This window comes from Lampris incognitus, chromosome 11 (assembly GCF_029633865.1).
Source record: "Lampris incognitus isolate fLamInc1 chromosome 11, fLamInc1.hap2, whole genome shotgun sequence".
NCBI classification, from domain to species: Eukaryota; Metazoa; Chordata; class Actinopteri; order Lampriformes; family Lampridae; genus Lampris; species Lampris incognitus.
The window spans coordinates 59,095,998-59,115,344 of NC_079221.1; the positions used below are offsets into that span (position 1 = coordinate 59,095,998).

Consider the following 19,347-nt stretch of genomic DNA (forward strand, 5'->3'; position numbering starts at 1 on the left):
TTCACTTTGTCATTACGGGGTATTGTGTGTAGAGTGATGAGAGAAAAAAAGGAATTTAATCCACTTTGGAATAAGGCTGTAACATAACACAATGTGGGGGAAGTGAAGGGGTGGGACTACTTTCCGGAAGCACTGTATGTCACCATCTTACAATGCTATGATTGCAACTATTCCCCAACCCTCTGTGACTAGCACACATGACCATTGTAACTCTAGTTAGACTGGTGGTTGGTTTGGTTGGTTATACCACTGTATTGTCTATAAGGGTGGGATACCTGCAGTCAGTTGAGACTGAAGAGGTCACTTAGATGAGTGATAAAACATATATAAACGTTGTGCCAATAAAATCAATCTCCCAACAATCATTGTGCCCTGATGAACTGATTCAACTTTTTGGGACTTCCTTATCTGGACTATTGCCTATGCATCAAGATACTAAAAACATTTGTGGATTGGCTTGTATTTGTGAAAGCTATAGACTGGTGGACCAAATGTGCTTTTATCATGCTGCTTTGTGAGGTAACACGCCATTTTGACTGACTTGAAATAATGAATTGGCATCTCCTATTTTGGTTGTATTACTGACTATCTGGAGCCCTGATATATATTTCAACAAAGTTATATATGAGACAGTACAAGCCTGTTTCATGCCATAAGCAATCATGAAACAGGCTTGTACTGTCTCATAAAGAATTTACTTGATTCACTGGATTTATATATATATATATATATATATATATATATATATATATATATATATATATAATATGTTAGTGATTGTGTGTGTAGTTGCTTGTGTGTAAAAGTGTACAGACCTCCAGTCATCTTTGTTCAGGTTGGTCAGAATGTTCATTTCCTCCTCAGCCATCAGCCTGTAGGCAGCGCTAACGTGATGATTTTCCAGGACTGATCTATCATTGTACAAAATAGCCACCTCCGACCTAACAGACAGGAGAAGGATCCAATCAGACGATCATTACTTCAGGCTGCCTTTACACCTGGCATTAAGATGCATCTCTGGTGATTAGAATATCAGAAAGGGTTCGACCACATTCATATGTCCAGCGACACATTGCAACCATGTTTTAATAAGCTTTAATAAGGGTCAATAAGGTTTAATGAAGTGACTGTGTGTGACTCCTACCATGTTGTGGATAGGAAAAGAAATGCAGTAGGGGTAATTCTGAAGGAAGAGTATGTCAAGAGTGTGTTGTAGTTTAAGAGTGTGTCAGATAGAGTGATGAGTATGAAGCTGGAAATTGAAGGTGTGATGAGGAATGCTGCCAAGGTGAGGTGTCAATGAGAGAAATGTGGAAGGACAGATGGTGGTGGAATTTGTGAAAAGGATGGAAATGGCTGTGGTGAATACATATTTCAAGAAGAGGGAGGAACACAGGGTGACATACAAGAGTGGAGGAAAGTGCAAACAGGTGGGGTATATCTTATAGACATTTATTTTTTGTTTAGTTTGGGTATATGTGTTAGTTTGGAGATGTGTGTTCTTGTAGTTTTTGGATGTGTTTTTATCTTTGTGTTGTACTGTTGTGGACTGGGGGAAACGGCATTTCGTTTCATTTCATGTACACAAGTGCATGAAGTGAAATGACAAATAAAGTGTTCATGACTCCTGATTCCTGATGTAGAAGGCGCCATCTAAAAGGGATTGGAGACTGCAAGGTGGTGACAGGGGAGAACGTAGCTAGGCAGCATCGGATGGTGGTCTGTAGGATGACTTTAGAGACCAAGAAGAGGAAGCGAGTGAAGGCAGAGCCGAAGATCAAATGGTGGAAGTTGAAGAAGGAAGACTGTTGTGTGGAGTTCAGGCAGGAGGTAAAACAGGCACTGGGTGGTAGTGAAGAGTTGCCAGATGGCTGGAAAACCACTGCAGAAATAGTGAGGGAGACAGCTAGGAAGGTACTTGGTGTGTCATCAGGACAGAGGAAGGAAGACAAGGAGACTTGGTGGTGGAATGAGGGAGTACAGCAAAGTATACAGAGGTAGAGGCTGGCAAAGAAGAAGTGGGATAGTAAGAGAGATGAAGAAAGTAGACAGGAGTACAAGGAGATGCAGCATAAAGCAAAGAGAGAGGTGGCAAAGGCAAAGGAAAAGGCTTATGGTGAGTTGTATGACAGATTAGACACTAAGGAAGGAGAAAAGGACTTGTACCGATTGGCTAGACAGAGGGACCAAGCTGCAAAGGATGTGCAGCAGGTTAGGGTGATCAAGGATAGAGATGGAAATGTGCTGACAAGCGAGGAGAGTGTGCTGAGAAGGTGGAGGGAGTACTTTGAGGGGCTGATGAATGAAGAAAATGAGAGAGAGAGGAGGTTGGATGATGTGGGGATAGTGAATCAGGAAGTGTGGTGGATTAGCAAGGAGGAAGTGAGGGCAGCTATGAAGAGGATGAAGAGTGGAAAGGCAGTTGGTCCTGATGACATACCTGTGGAGGCATGGATGTATTTAGGAGAGATTGCAATGGATGTGATGTGATGTTTGCTTTGAGAATGTTGATGGAGAAGTATAGCGAAGGTCAGAAGGAGGTACATTGTGTCTTTGTGTATTTAGAGAAAGCATACGACAGGGTGCCGAGAGAGGAGGTGTGGTATTGTATGAGGAAGTCAGGAGTTGCAGAGAAGTATGTAGGAGTGGTGCAGGATATGTATGAGGGAGGTGTGACAGTGGTGAGGTGTGTGGTTGGAGTGACAGATGGGTTCAAGGTGGAGGTGGGATTACATCAAGGATCGGCTCTGAGCCCTTTCTTGTTTGCAATGGTGATGGACAGGTTGACGGACGAGATCAGGCAGGAGTCTCCGTGGACGATGATGTTCACAGATGCCATTGTGATCTATAGCAAGAGTAGGGAACAGATTGAGGAGAGCTTGGAGAGGTGGAGGTATGCACTGGAGAGAAGAGCAACCAAAGTCAGTAGAATCAAGACGGAATACCTATGCGTTAATGAGGAAGGACAGCAAAATTGTGAGGATGCAATGAATAGAGGTAACAAAGATGGATGAGTTTAAATATTTGGGGTCACCTGTTCAAAGTAACAGGGAGTGGAGAAGAGAGGTGAAGAAGAGAGTGCAGGCAGGGTGGAGTGGGTGGAGAAGAGTGTCAGGAGTGATGTGTGACAGAAGGGTACCAGCAAGAGTTAAAGAGAAGGTTTACAAGATGGTTGTGAGATCAGCTATGTGGCATGGTTTTGAGACGGTGGCACTGACGAAAAAACAGGAGGCGGAGCTGGAGGTGGTAGAGATGAAGATGATAAGATTTTTATTGGGAGTGACGAAGAAGTACAGGATTAGGAACAAGTATATTAGAGGGACAGCTCAGGTTGGATGGTTTGGAGACAAAGTATGAGGTTTGAGGTTGAGATGGTTTGGACATGTGTGGAGGAGAGATGCTGGGTATACTGGGGGTAGCATGCTGAAGATGTTGCTGCTAGGAGAGAGGAAAAGAGGAAGGCCAAAGAGGAGGTTTATGGATGTGGTGAGGGAGGACATGCAGGTGGCTGGTGTGACAGAGGAAGATGCAGAGGACAGGAAGAGATGGAGACGGATGATCCGTTGTGGCGACCCCTGACGGGAGCAACCAAAAGTAGTAGTAGTTGTAGAATGTGACTGTGTTCTAAGTTTCTCGAGTGAACATGGACACATATTCACTGGCAAGCTGCTATGAGCACAACGAAGCCTTTATCAATAATTATGGGAAATGACAACATATCCTAAAAGTCAATGCAATCTGGACTTCTCTCCTCCTGTCCGTCACAAACATCAAAAGACCACAGAATGACAGTGGTGAAGGTGAGACAACCCTCCGTGTATTATGGGGAGTTTCCATGTCTTGATATCTGTGGCCGTTACCTCCTCTTAGGGCCAGTCCACTATTCCAGCTGGGTTTCTTTCTCTTTCTTTTTTTTGAATAAGATTTATTTTTAATTTTCAAACATAAACTAATCAAACAGTGGACCCATAACTACAACCTCTCCTCCCTCAGCCCACCCACCCTCCCTCCTGACAGATCCATACAAAATCCTCCACCACACCCCCACGTCCCCTGGCATGTCACCCAAAACAACATGAATCAAATTAAACCATAACAAAAACTAGTAAACAAGTAACAACCATAAATTAAATGAACAAAAGGAAATGGGAAAAATTAACCATAAAATAAGTACATAAGTAAGCAAATGGGACAAAACAGAATAGAAAAGAGAAGATTGAAATTGTAAGCCCATCAACCGTGGCCACCAACTGAGCATCTCACTACTACACAAAGTCTAACAAGGGCTTCCATGTCGAGTGCAATTTGGATATCAATTTTTTTCATGGTACATCTGATCTTTTCTAATTTCAATGACTGCATAACCTCTGCAATCCAACCTGTGGAAGTAGGGGTGAAAACCTCCTTCCATTTGAACAGTATCAATCTCCTCGCTAATAGAGTGGTGTAGGCCAACAGTTTTTCCTTAATAGCATTTAAATGTCCATCAGCTGGATCGACCCCAAAGATGGCACTCAGAGGAGAAGGTTGAAGTTGGAAACGTAAAACAGCAGCCAAGGCCTCAAAGATGGAACACCAGAACTGAGTTAGCTTCGGGCAGGACCAGAACATGCGTAAGAGACTGAGAGTGGCTTGATTGCCCTTGTCACATGTTGGGTCTAAATCTGCATTCATTTTAGCCACTTTGTCTTTGCACCAATGAGGGCAGTGCACTACTTTGAAATGGATTATGCCATGTCTTGTGCATATAGAGGAGGAGTGTATACTCTTAATTAGTAGATCCAAAGTTTCATCTGGAATGGAAATGTCCATATCACTCTCCCATCGATTTTTTTAGGGTTCCAAGTGGTATTTGGCCAAAAGTATTAATTGCATAATACAATTTACTGATATACCCTTTATCAGTATACTGAAAAAGAGTATATCAGTATATCAATTGGACCACATTCTTGAAATGAATCCTATAGGATTAATTTCAAGAATGTGGTCCAATTGGGTCTTTGGAGGCAGAGTTGGGAAATGATTAAACAAGATGGCGGCGCGCTAGACGCAGCGGCCACTGCGGTTCCCTGTTCAGTGTTGTGTTTTCTTTGTTATCTATACGTTAGTTTTAAGTTTATTTATAAGTGCAGGTCCTGCGCTCTTCTACAGCCGTCAGGACCTGTTAACCCTCAGAGGGGATTACTCACTTCCCTCCACCATCACGGACAACTCCCCCATCCATATTACCGCTAACCGGCCTCGCAGTGGAAACGCTGCCCCCTGTCGGCAGCGTAAACAGAAGAGGGGGAAACGTGGCGGGCTACATGCTAAGCTAAGTAGTGCTCCCTTCAGAGTGTCCCTCCCCAGCATCTTCATGGCTAATGTCCGGTGGTTAGCTAACAACATGGAGGAGATAAGACTCAGGCTGTCCTCTCAGAAAAGGCTGCAGAACTGCTGCCTGCTGATGTTTACGGAGACTTGGCTCAACAGCAACATGGCGACTCGGCAGTCGAGCTAGCGGGCCGCACAGCCTTCCGTGCCGACAGGACAGCGGACTCCGGCAAGACCCGCGGAGGAGGTTTGAGTATTTATGTCAGTATTTCTTGGTGCAACAATATAAAGATGGTTGAAAGGCATTGCTCTGCTGATCTGGAGCTGCTTATGATTCAGTGCAGGCCTTTTTACCTGCCCAGGGAGCTAACGGCCATTACCATCACCGCTGTATGCATCCCCCCACATGCTAATGCTAAGGTAGCACTTAAGCAGCTACAATGTGCCATCAGCAGACAACAGACCAAACACCCGGACAATGCCTTTATCATAGGTGGTGACTTTAATCAGGCTAACCTCAGGGCTGTACTGCCCAAATTCCATCAGCATGTCTCCTGCCCCACTAGGGGACAACAGAACACCCTGGACCATCTCTATACAAACATCAAGGACTCATACAAAGCTACTCCCTGCCCCCACCTGGGGCATTCTTACCACCTCTGCCTGTTCCTGGTCCCAGCCTACAAACCCCTAATAAAACGGGTCAAGCCAGCAGCAAAGACAATCACTGTCCGGCCAGAAGGCGCAGTCTCTGAACTCCAGGACTGTTTTGACAACACAGACTGGAGTATTTTTGCACATTCAGCTACCCATGGCTCCCATACAGACATTAATGAACAGACATCTGCCACACTTGCCTACATTAACTTTTGCACTGAGAGTGTCACAACAAAAAAAATCAATCTGCACCTTTCCAAAGCAGAAACCCTGGATGACCAGTGAGGTCCGGCAGCTGCTGAAAGTCCGGGATGCAGCGTTCAAGTCAGGTAACTGTGAGGCCTACAGCACTGCCAGATGCAACCTCAAAAAGGGCATCAGAACAGCCAAACATAAATATTCCCTACAAATAGAGGACCACTTTCACAATAACTCCGACCCCTGACGAATATGGCAAGGCATTCAGTCTAACACAGACTACTAATGTTCCAATAGCAGTCCCACTGTCCATGATGCCTCCCTGCTAGACAAGCTAAATAATTTATATGCCCGCTTCGACAAGGACAATACTGACCCAGCCACAAAAATCCCCAGCCACCCAGAAAACCAGGGGCTCACTCCATCGATCACAGAGGTCAGAGAATCACTGTGCAGAGTGAACACACGGAAGGCTGCCAGACCAGACGGCATACCGGGTCAGGTCCTCCGGGAATGTGCTGATCAGCTGGCTGAGGTCTTCACAACTATATTTAACCTCTCACTGTCCCAATCCATAGTCCCGGCATGCTTTAAGACCACCTCTATCATTCCTGTCTCCAAGAAACCAACATTCACGTCTGAATGACTACCGACCCATAGCACTCACCCCCATTGCTATGAAGTGCTTTGAAAGACTGGTTTGGGCTCCCATCAAAAACATTATCCCCCCACATTCGACCCACATCAGTTCGCCTACCATCCCAAAAGGTCTACTGAGGATGCCATTGCCACTGCCCTGCACGTTGCTCTGACCCACCTTGAACTTAACAACACATACATCCAGATGCTGTTTATAGATTACAGCTCTGCCTTCAACACTATCATCCCCGCCAAACTAACCACCAAACTCCTCTCCCTTGGCCTCAACCCCTCCCTCTGTAACTGGACCCTGGACTTCCTGACCAACAGACCTCAGTCTGTTAGGTTAGGTGACCACTCCTCCTCCACCCTGACCCTCAGTACAGGTGCCCCTCAAGGCTGTGTTCTGAGCCCCCTCCTTTTCTCCTTCTTTACCGACGACTGCCTGCCAACTCACCCTTCAAATGTTATAGTTAAGTTTGCAAATGACACCACAGTCATTCGCTGTATGACCAATAATGACGAGACGGCCTACAGGGACGAGATTCAGCACCTCACATCATGGTGTTCTACCAATAATCTTGTCCTCAATGTGCAGAAGATGAAGGAGCTGATTGTGGATTTCAGGAGGTCTAGAAGCTGCAGCCACTCCCCCATACACATCAATGGGGTGGAAGTGGAGCGTGTTTCCAGCTTTAAATTCCTTGGAGTCCACATCAGCGAGGAACCTTCCTGGACATTAAACACCCAGGCCCTTGTGAAAAAGGCCCAACAACGCCTGCATTTCCTGAGGAGGCTGAGGAGCGCCCGTCTATCACCCAAAATTCTCACCAACTTCTACCACTGCACCATAGAGAGCATCCGGACCAGCTGCATCTCATTGTGGTACGGCAACTGCACCTCAGTAGACCAGAAAGCTCTGCAGCGGATCATCAAGGCGGCCCAGCATATCACCGGTACCCAGCTCCCAGCCATAAAAGACATTTATCACAAACGCTGCCTTCGAAGGGGCCTGAGCATCAGCAGAGATCCCACCCACCCCAACCATGGACTGTCCCCCCCCCCTGCACTGTGGGAGGCGCTACAGGAGTCTCAGAGCCCGCACTACCAGGCTCCAAACCGGTTCTTTCCACAAGCTGTTGCCCACCTGAACCTGGCTACCCACTGAATGTCTGTAGATATTTTAAAATATTTTGTACTCCAGCTCTCTTTTTACTTATTTTTAGCTTTTGGTCTTCATGTGGTATATCTTATACTGTGTTTGCTGTGTTTGTCTGTGTCTGTCTTGCACTGTTTGGTGAAGCCACAGCCCTCCTTTTATTTTTAACATGTGCCTGCACATGGTTTTTAATTACAAGAAATTGAATTGAATTGAATTGAATTAAATTTAGATCTAATAAAATCAAGAATCTGCAAATATCTAAAAAAGTGAATTAGAGGTAAATTAAACTTCTCAGACAGCTGATCGAAAGACGGAAAAGCATCATTAATAAATATGTCCTCCAAAGTAAATATTCCATTGAATCTTCAAAGCTCAAAGGCTCCATCAGAAATAGAGGGGGCAAAAGACTGATGATTATTATTATTATTATTTATTTATTTATTTTTTTGTAATAGGGGTACCGATAGGGAGATCACCATCACTTAAACCCTCTGATGTCAAAAACTACAGAGCAGTTTCCCTTCTACCCTTTCTATCCAAAACTTTAACCAACATTCTTGTACCTCCACCAGAATAACCTACTGGACCCCAACCAGTCTGGGTTTAGGGTGGGTCACTCGACAGAGACGGCCCTCCTTCCAGTGACAGAATCGCTGCACTCTGCGAGAGCAACCTCTGTCTCCTCTGTCCTGATACTCCTGGACCTGTCAGCTGCGTTAGACAAAGTGAACCACCAGATCCTGCTCTCTATCCTCGAGGTGCTGGGTGTCACAGGCTCTGCACTCTCAATATTTGCATCCTACCTGACGGGTCGCTCCTACCAGGTGACATGGAGGGGATCTGTGTTGGAGCCTCGCAGACTGACTACAGGCGTTCCACAGAGTTCAGTTCTGGGTCCCCTCCTTTTCTGCCTGTACACGACATCCCGGGGTTCTGTTATTCGCTCGCATGACTTCTCTTACCATTGTTATGCTGATGACACCCAGCTGATCTTGTCCTTTCCTCCCTCTGACACACAAGTAGAGACACGCAGTGCTGCGTGCTTGACTGACATCTTGGAGTGGATGGCGACACACCACCTGAAGCTCAATCTGGACAAGACAGAGCTGATGTTCCTCCCGGGGAAAGGTTGTCCACACCGAGACCTGGCCATCACCATTGACAACACCGTGGTGACGCCAACTGGGACTGCAAGGAATGTGGGTGTGATCCTGGACGACCAACTGTCGTTTGCTGCAAACGTTGCTCGCTCCTGCAGATTTCTCCTCTATAACATCAGGAGGATTCACCCATTCCTCACTGACGAGATGGCACAGGTGCTCATCCAGGGTCTGGTCATCTCCCGGCTGGACTACGGCAACTCCCTCCTTGCTGGTGCCCCGGCGTCGGGCATCAGACCTCTGGAGCTGTTTCAGAAAGCTCCAGCTCGTCTGGTGTTCAACCGCCCTAAGTTCTCCCACACAACTCCCCTTCTCATGTCCGTACACTGGCTCCCAGTAGCTGCTCGCATCCAGTTTAAGACTCTGGTGCTAGCCCACAGGGCAGTGACAGGAACAGCTCCTTCCTATCTCCAGGCCATGGTCAAGCCCTACATCCCCGCCCGACCACTTTGCTCTGCTGCCTCGGGACGCCTGGTTGCCCCGCCGCTCAGAGGCCCCTGCTGCCGATCGACCCGGTCACGGCTCTTTTCTGTCCTGGCCCCACAGTGGTGGAATGATTCCCCACTGATGTCAGGACAGCGGAGTCGCTGCCCATCTTTCGGCACAGGTTGAAAACTCACCTCTTCAAGAACTACTACCCTGTTCTTAGCACTTATTGTATTCACTCATTTAAAAAAAACTTTCTTTCGCTTTTACTTTAGCACTGGTTTTGCTCTTAGATGCTTGTTTAGATGCACTTATGACCTCTGATGACTATTATTATTATTATTATTATTATTATTATCATTATTATACAAATGTCCTTAAACTTCATGTCATAATACAACATAATAACCGGGCCCATTCCTTGGGCCTAGGGTTAGAATGAGGTAGAAGTCTATTTGATGGGTAGTGCCTTTCTGATGATATGAGATGTTCCAAGTAGTGTGATCTACTGTAGTTCTTGTATTCTGATGTTACCCAGGATCCGTTGGGTGTATTTCCCCATCCCTTTTTTTAACAAGTTCCAGGGCTCTTATCACTACTGGTATTGTTGTGGTTTTCATTCCCCACATTCGTTCAATCTGGATTTCAATGTGGTCGATGTTTCTTCGTACATTCCACAGATTCTGCATTTTGGGTCTGTTCTATCTTTGATGATGCAATGGTGATAGGATGTGGTTGCCAGGCTCTGGTCTTGTGCAGCAATTATCTGGACCTCTGTCTCTGCTTTCAGCCCGGTGCTCCTCAGCCACTGGTGTGTCCATGTCTGCGTCTTTCATTCTTTTTGAGTACTTCCCGTGCATTGCTTTGTCTTTCCAGGTTTTTTGCAGTTGCCGCTGGCCTTGGTGTTTTGCCTTCTGCTTCACTCGTTTGGTGTAGATGGTAGTTGCCTCATTTTCTGTTGGTGGGGTTTCTGGGACAGCAAGCTCTTTCTTGAATTGTGCGGCTTCTTTATTGATGGAGTAGCTCTGATATTTTACAATTCGGAGGAGTGGGGCATTTGTTTTTTGTCAGGTATGCATCCAGCCCTATAGTGGTACTCTTGAAGGTCAGTTTGAGTTGGACTAGGCCTCGTCCTCCTGAAGCTCTTGGTAGGTACAGCCTGTCGACGTCTGCTTTCGGGTGGTGCATCTTATCCATGGTCAACATCTCTCTTGTCTTGGTGTCTAGTCTCTTGATGTTGTTCAGTTTCCAATTGATGATGTTGAATTATTATTATTATTATTATTATTATTATTATTATACAAATTTCCTTTAACTTCATGCCATAATACAACATATTAACCAGGCCCATTCCTTGGGCCTAGGGTTAGAATGAGGTAGAAGTCTATTTGATGGATAGTGCCTTTCTTAGGATATGAGATGTTCCAAGTAGTGCGATCATCTGTAGTTCTTGTATTCTGATGTCACCCGGGATCCGTTGGGTGTATTTCTCCATCCCTTTTTTTTCAAGTCCCAGGGCTCCTATCACTACTGGTATTGTAGTGGTTTTCATTCCCCACAATCGTTCAGTCTGGATTTCAAGGTCTTTATATTTGGACAGTTTTTCAGTTACTTTTACTGAGGTGCTCCTTTCAGTTGGGATGGACATGTCAATGAGTAGGCAGCTTTTTTCTTTTTTGTTCTTGATGATGATGTCTGTTCTGTTGGCCTTCATCTCACGATCTGTCTGTATTGGCATGTCCCATAAAATTGTGATGTTATCTTTTTCTGTTACTGTTTGGGGCTCATGCTCGTACCATTTTTCTTTTGTGTCGGTGTTGAATTATTTGCAGATCTCCCAGTGCAGGTATGTGGGGGCCTTGTTGTGTCTTTGTAGGTATTCAGTTCTGGCCAGCTCAGGGCACCCTGCCACCATATGCTCAATGGTTTCCTGGAATTGACCACATATCCTGCTTTTAAGCTCTCTGCCTATGCCGATGATGTAGCTGTGTTTGTAAAGGACCAAAGAGATGTTGATGTCTTAGTAAAAAATGTTAACAAGTTTGGTCAGATATCATCAGCTAGGATAAACTGGGGAAAAAGTGAGGCACTGATGGTAGGAGGGGGACTGAATGGTAAGCTCATGTTACTTGGGGGGTTGACACAGAAAAGGGGAGGGTGGAATATCTGGGAGTGTTTGTGGGGAATGACACTTTTTCAAATAAGAATTGGGAGAATGTTTTGGAAAAAGTAGAAGGGCATCTTAGGAAGTGGAAATGGATTCTACCAAAACTGTCATATAGGGGTTGCATGTTAGTAATCAACAACCTGGTGTCATCAACGCTATGGTATCAATTAACATGCGTTGATCCTCCAACCAACCTGCTGGCCAAGATTCAGGCTGTGCTGTTGAACCTTTTCTGGCACAACTTGCACTGGATTCCTCAGAGTGTGCTGTACCTTCCTAAAGATGAAGGGGGCCAAGGGCTGATCCATCTGGCCAGCAGGGGTGCAGCCTTCCACCTCCAGTTCATTCAAAGATCGCTCACTGGGCCTAGGGACTTAGTGTGGTGACCAGCAGCCTGTGCAATACTTCAACGGTGTTGTGGACTCAGAATAGACCTGCCTTTGTTTCTAATGGCTATTAAAAACTCAGACCTCAACGGATTGCCTGGTTTTTATCGAGGGTTCATGAGAGTGTGGAATATGTTCAAGAAGGAGAGAATGGGCTGTTCTGACTCTCTGAGCTGGCTTCTAAAAGAGCCGGTGGTCTATGGTGGGCATATGGACACGTGCTGCGACTTTGGACCCATGGTATCAAAGCTGTTCTGCCAGGCAAAGGTCGTCACGTTGGGTCAGGTGGTGGAGCTGGCTGGGCCCAATCTTGACAACGCTGCTGCTCTAGCATCTCACCTGGGAGTGAAATCTACATGCCTCCTTCATCGGGTGCTATTTAAGTGGAACGGTCAGCTCACAGCAATAGAACGGGGACTTTTGACATCATACTGCAGTGGTTCTACTCATCCCAATTGTGAGGATCCATTTCCTGTTTTAAAGGTTCTTCCTGGTCTGAAAAACTGCACGGGGCCACTTTTGGATTTGGGAAATGTTCTTAATGAAAGGCTGAATGTACTTAAAGGTAAGACCATGTATAGTATGCTGGTAACAATCCTGAATAAAGAAAAACAGTGGTGGGACTGGTACACCCTGGAGAGCCCAGCTGGGCTTGGGGGAGAATGTGAAGCCAGTCTGGAGGGGCTTATACAAACCACCGTTAATTAAAAAAGCTGGTGATCTGCAGTGGAGGGTCTTGCATGGCATAGTGGCGGTCAGTGCTTTTGTCTCTGTGCTAGACCCTAATGTGAATGACAACTGTCCCTACTGTGCCCAGAGAGAAACAGTTTTTCATTGCTTTTCAAAATGTGTGAGGCTTACACCCCTGCTCCTGCTACTAGACCGCTTATTTAGATCATCTGGGGAAAGTTTCTGCAAACAAATTTTTATATTTGGTTCCAAATATAGCCAATTTGTAAAATATAAAGGTCAACTCTTAAACTTCATTGCAGGGCAGGCAGAGATGTCTGTCTATGTGAGCCGGACAAAGAGAATTACAGAGTGTACAGAATGTCATGTTGAACTGGTGTTGTGCAGGATGGTCCAGGCCAGTAGAAGAGTGGACTTCAATTATTACAAGGCAGTGAAAGACCTGGACACATTCACAGCCTTGTGGTGTTATAAAGGGCTGCTGTGTGGCGTTATAAAGGGCTGCTGTGTGGTGCTATAAAGGGCTGCTGGGTGGTGTTATAAAGGGCTGCTGGGTGGTGTTATAAAGGGCTGCTGGGTGGTGTTATAAAGGGCTGCTGTGTGGCGTTATAAAGGGCTGCTGTGTGGCGTTATAAAGGGCTGCTGTGTGGTGTTATAAAGGGCTGCTGTGTGGCGTTATAAAGGGCTGCTGTGTGGCGTTATAAAGGGCTGCTGTGTGGTGTTATAAAGGGCTGCTGGGTGGTGTTATAAAGGGCTGCTGTGTGGTGTTATAAAGGGCTGCTGGGTGGTGTTATAAAGGGCTGCTGTGTGGTGTTATAAAGGGCTGCTGTGTGGCGTTATAAAGGGCTGCTGGGTGGTGTTATAAAGGGCTGCTGGGTGGCGTTATAAAGGGCTGCTGTGTGGCGTTATAAAGGGCTGCTGTGTGGTGTTATAAAGGGCTGCTGTGTGGCGTTATAAAGGGCTGCTGTGTGGCGTTATAAAGGGCTGCTGTGTGGTGTTATAAAGGGCTGCTGGGTGGTGTTATAAAGGGCTGCTGTGTGGTGTTATAAAGGGCTGCTGTGTGGCGTTATAAAGGGCTGCTGGGTGGTGTTATAAAGGGCTGCTGGGTGGTGTTATAAAGGGCTGCTGGGTGGTGTTATAAAGGGCTGCTGGGTGGTGTTATAAAGGGCTGCTGTGTGGCGTTATAAAGGGCTGCTGGGTGGCGTTATAAAGGGCTGCTGTGTGGCGTTATAAAGGGCTGCTGGGTGGTGTTATAAAGGGCTGCTGGGTGGTGTTATAAAGGGCTGCTGTGTGGCGTTATAAAGGGCTGCTGGGTGGTGTTATAAGGGGTGCTGGGTGGTGTTATAAAGGGCTGCTGGGTGGTGTTATAAGGGGTGCTGGGTGGTGTTATAAAGGGGTGCTGGGTGGCGTTATAAAGGGCTGCTGGGTGGTGTTATAAGGGGTGCTGGGTGGTGTTATAAAGGGCTGCTGGGTGGTGTTATAAAGGGCTGCTGTGTGGCGTTATAAAGGGCTGCTGTGTGGTGTTATAAAGGGCTGCTGGGTGGTGTTATAAAGGGCTGCTGGGTGGTGTTATAAGGGGTGCTGGGTGGTGTTATAAAGGGCTGCTGTGTGGCGTTATAAAGGGCTGCTGGGTGGTGTTATAAAGGGCTGCTGTGTGGTGTTATAAAGGGCTGCTGGGTGGCGTTATAAAGGGCTGCTGTGTGGTGTTATAAAGGGCTGCTGGGTGGCGTTATAAAGGGCTGCTGGGTGGTGTTATAAAGGGCTGCTGGGTGGTGTTATAAAGGGCTGCTGTGTGGCGTTATAAAGGGCTGCTGTGTGGCGTTATAAAGGGCTGCTGGGTGGCGTTATAAAGGGCTGCTGTGTGGCGTTATAAAGGGCTGCTGGGTGGTGTTATAAAGGGCTGCTGGGTGGTGTTATAAAGGGCTGCTGTGTGGCGTTATAAAGGGCTGCTGGGTGGTGTTATAAGGGGTGCTGGGTGGTGTTATAAAGGGCTGCTGGGTGGTGTTATAAGGGGTGCTGGGTGGTGTTATAAAGGGGTGCTGGGTGGCGTTATAAAGGGCTGCTGGGTGGTGTTATAAGGGGTGCTGGGTGGTGTTATAAAGGGCTGCTGTGTGGCGTTATAAAGGGCTGCTGGGTGGTGTTATAAAGGGCTGCTGTGTGGTGTTATAAAGGGCTGCTGGGTGGCGTTATAAAGGGCTGCTGTGTGGTGTTATAAAGGGCTGCTGGGTGGCGTTATAAAGGGCTGCTGGGTGGTGTTATAAAGGGCTGCTGTGTGGCGTTATAAAGGGCTGCTGGGTGGCGTTATAAAGGGCTGCTGTGTGGTGTTATAAAGGGCTGCTGGGTGGTGTTATAAAGGGCTGCTGTGTGGCGTTATAAAGGGCTGCTGGGTGGTGTTATAAAGGGCTGCTGTGTGGTGTTATAAAGGGCTGCTGGGTGGCGTTATAAAGGGCTGCTGTGTGGCGTTATAAAGGGCTGCTGGGTGGTGTTATAAAGGGCTGCTGGGTGGCGTTATAAGGGGGTGCTGTGTGGTGTTATAAAGGGCTGCTGGGTGGTGTTATAAAGGGCTGCTGGGTGGTGTTATAAGGGGTGCTGTGTTCCAGCTGGTCTTTTCTGCAGAGCTTGGATAAAAGGGGTCTTACCTGGTTTCTATGTTGTGAGTTGTTGTTGAATGATTGTTTTAGGGACTGTTAAGTTGTGCTTATTGAGCGTTTGTACTTTGACAAGTATTGTTTATGTTTGGAAAGATTTGAAGTCTGTTTTTTGTTAAAACATTTTGTTGAATAAAGACTTGCTTTAAAATTCAATTCTCTCTGACTCTCTCCCTCCCTCTCTGACTCTCTTTCTGGAATACACACACACACACACACACACACACACACACACACACACACACACACACACAACAGAGTGTACCTTGTCTGAATGTGGAAGTTGTTGGTTGTTCCTGTGTGTTCAAAGTCGTGGATCGCTGCAGCAAACACCATGGCGAGTATTTCTAACTCACTCAGCCAGTGCTACACACACACACACACACACACACACACACACACACACACACACACACACACACACACACACACACACACACACACACACACACACACAAACAGAATAGTTAGTATGTGTGCCTTTTTTATGTCTATTTGTCTGTGTATCATGTAGTAGTATGTGTATATAGCATGTGTGTATTATGTAGTACTATGTGTACATAGCATGTGTGTATTATGTAGTACTATGTGTATATAGCATGTGTGTATTATGTAGTACTATGTGTATATAGCATGTGTGTATTATGTAGTACTATGTGTATATAGCATGTGTGTATTATGTAGTACGATGTGTATATAGCATGTGTGTATCATGTAGTAGTATGTGTATATAGCATGTGTGTATCATGTAGTAGCATGTGTATATTGTATGAGTGTATTATTAGTGGTGTGCAGTTGTGTGTCTGTGTATGTAGCAGTGTGTAGTGGTGTATAGTTGTGTGTCTGTGTATGTAGCAGTGTGTAGTGGTGTATAGTTGTGTGTATGTGTATGTAGCAGTGTGTAGTGGTGTGTAGTTGTGTGTCTGTGTATGTAGCAGTGTGTAGTGGTGTATAGTTGTGTGTATGTGTATGTAGCAGTGTGTAGTGGTGTGTAGTTGTGTGTATGTGTATGTAGCAGTGTGTAGTGGTGTATAGTTGTGTGTCTGTGTATGTAGCAGTGTGTAGTGGTGTATAGTTGTGTGTATGTGTATGTAGCAGTGTGTAGTGGTGTGTTGTGTGTATGTGTATGTAGCAGTGTGTAGTTGTGTGTATGTGTATGTAGCAGTGTGTAGTGGTGTGTAGTTGTGTGTCTGTGTATGTAGCAGTGTGTAGTGGTGTATAGTTGTGTGTATGTGTATGTAGCAGTGTGTAGTGGTGTGTAGTTGTGTGTATGTGTATGTAGCAGTGTGTAGTGGTGTATAGTTGTGTGTATGTGTATGTAGCAGTGTGTAGTTGTGTGTATGTGTATGTAGCAGTGTGTAGTGGTGTATAGTTGTGTGTATGTGTATGTAGCAGTGTGTAGTGGTGTGTAGTTGTGTGTATGTGTATGTAGCAGTGTGTAGTGGTGTATAGTTGTGTGTATGTGTATGTAGCAGTGTGTAGTGGTGTATAGTTGTGTGTATGTGTATGTAGCAGTGTGTAGTGGTGTGAGTGTGTGTGTATATATACAGTACATCCTGAAAGTATTCACACCCCTTCACTTTCCCCACATGTTGTTATGTTACAGCCTTATTCCAAAATGGATTAAATTCCTTTTTCCCCCTCATCAATCTACACACAATACCCCATAATGACAAAGTGAAAAAGGTTTTGTAGAAATTTTTGCAAATGTATTAAAAATAAAAAACTGAAATATAGCATGTACATAAGTATTCACACCCTTTGCTATGACACTCAAAATGGAGCTCAGGTTCCTCCTGTTTCCACCGATCATCCTTGAGATGTTTCTACATCTTGATTGGAGTCCACCCGTAGTAAAGTCAATGGATGGGACATGATTTGGAAAGGCACACACCTGTCTATATAAGGTCCCGCTGTTGACAGTGCATGTCAGAGCAGAAACCAAGCCAGGAAGTCAAAGGAATTGTCTGTGGACCTCCGAGACAGGATTGTATCGAGGTACAGATGTGGGGAAGGGTACAAAAACATTTCTACAGCTTTGAAGGTCCCGAAGAGCACAGTGGTCTCCATCATTCATAAATGGAAGAAGTTTGGATCCACCAGGACTCTTCCTAGAGCTGGCTGCCCAGCCAAACTGAGCAATCGGGGGAGAAGGGCCTTGGTCAGGGAGGTGACCAAGAACCCGATGGTCACTCTGACAGAGCTCCAGCGTTCCTCTGTGGAGATGGGAGAACCTTCCAGAAGGACAACCATCTCTGCAGCACTCCACCAATCAGGCCTTTATGGTAGAGTGGCCAGACGGAAGCCTCTGCTCAGTAAAAGGCACATGACAGCCCGCTGTGAGTTTGCCAGAAAGCACCTAAAGGACTCTCAGACCATGAGAAACAAGATTCTCTGGTCTGATGAAACCAAGATTGAACTCTTTGGCCTGAATGCCAAACGTCACGTCTGGAGGAAACCAGGCACCTCTCATCACCTTGCTAATACCATCCCTACAGTGAAGCATGGTGGTGGCAGCATCATGCTGTGGGGATGTTCTTCAGCGGCAGGAACTAGGAGACTAGTCAGGATCGAGGGAAAGATGGATGGAGCAAAGTACAGAGAGATCCTTGATGAAAACCTGCTCCAGAGCACTCAGGACCTCAGACTGGGGCGAAGGTTTACCTTTCAACACGACAACGACCCTAAGCACACAGCCAAGACAACGAAGGAGTGGCTCCGGGACAAGTCTGTGGATGTCCTTGAGTGGCCCAGCCAGAGCCCAGACTTGAACCCCATTGAACATCTCTGGAAAGACCTGAAAATAGCTGTGCAGCGCCGCTCCCCATCTAACCTTACAGAGCTGGAGAGGATCTGCAGAGAAGAATGGGAGAAACACCCCAAATATAGGTGTGGCAAGCTTGTAGCTTCATACCCAAGAAGACTTGAGGCTGTAATCGCTGCTGCCAAGGGGGCCTCAACCAAGTACTGAGTAAAGGGTGTGAATACTTATGTACATGCAATATTTCAGTTTTTTATTTTTAATACATTTGCAAACATTTCTACAAAACCTTTTTCACTTTGTCATTATGGGGTATTGTATGTGGACTGATGAGGGGAAAAAGGAATTTAATCCATTTTGGAATAAGGCTGTTACATAACAACATGTGGGGAAAGTGAAGGGGTGGGAATACTTTCAGGATGCACTGTATGTAGCAGTGTGGAGTGGTGTGTAGTTGTGTGTATGTGTGTGTAGCAGTGTGTAGTGGTGTATAGTTGTGTGTATGTGTATGTAGCAGTGTGTAGTGGTGTATAGTTGGGTGTAGGTGTATGTGTGTGTAGCAGTGTGTAGTGGTGTATCGCTGTGTGTGTGTGTGTGTGTGTGTGTGTGTATGGCAGTGTGTGTGTGTGTGTATGTAGTAGTGTGTGTTTGTGTGTGTGTGCGTGTGTGTGTGTATGTGTGTGTGTGTATGTGTGTGTATGTAGCAGTGTGTGTGAGTGTGTGTGTGTGTGTGTGTGTGTGTGTGTGTGTGTGTGTGTGTGTTACCATCAGCCCGCTGTGTAACATCAGGTAGTGTGCGGTCTGGGTCACGTCGGCAGCGTGCACCAGGTTGTGATAGGGGTTTTTGTGTTTGCTGTAACCCGCCTCCAGAGCCTCCACAAACTGGACCAGAGCCTGGACTGGGATCTGGACAGGGTGTAATGGAGCTTAGTGGCGGCAGGGGGTGGTAGAGAGTCGGGCTCTTGTACACTGGTACCATACTCATTTATTTTCATAACTAATACACACACAAACACACAGTCACGTTTATTGGTCATGTAGGCTTGTAGACACATGGAGTACACACACACACACACACACACACACACACACACACACACACACTTTTACATACACACACATACACTGTTACATACACAC

General features: G+C 46.0%; 1 protein-coding gene across 1 annotated transcript in view; it reads right to left on the reverse strand.

Annotated features, from left to right (window-relative positions):
* Nucleotides 1-19,347, reverse strand: part of pde1a (phosphodiesterase 1A, calmodulin-dependent) — an 88,676-nt gene that overhangs the window by 35,241 nt on the left and 34,088 nt on the right. Inside the window, exons 6-8 of the mRNA XM_056288977.1 lie at nt 18,973-19,113; nt 15,712-15,812; nt 816-941 (exon numbers count right to left, since the gene is read on the reverse strand). Coding sequence (XP_056144952.1) covers nt 816-941; nt 15,712-15,812; nt 18,973-19,113 — 368 coding nt within the window. The remainder of the gene's footprint in view (nt 1-815; nt 942-15,711; nt 15,813-18,972; nt 19,114-19,347) is intronic.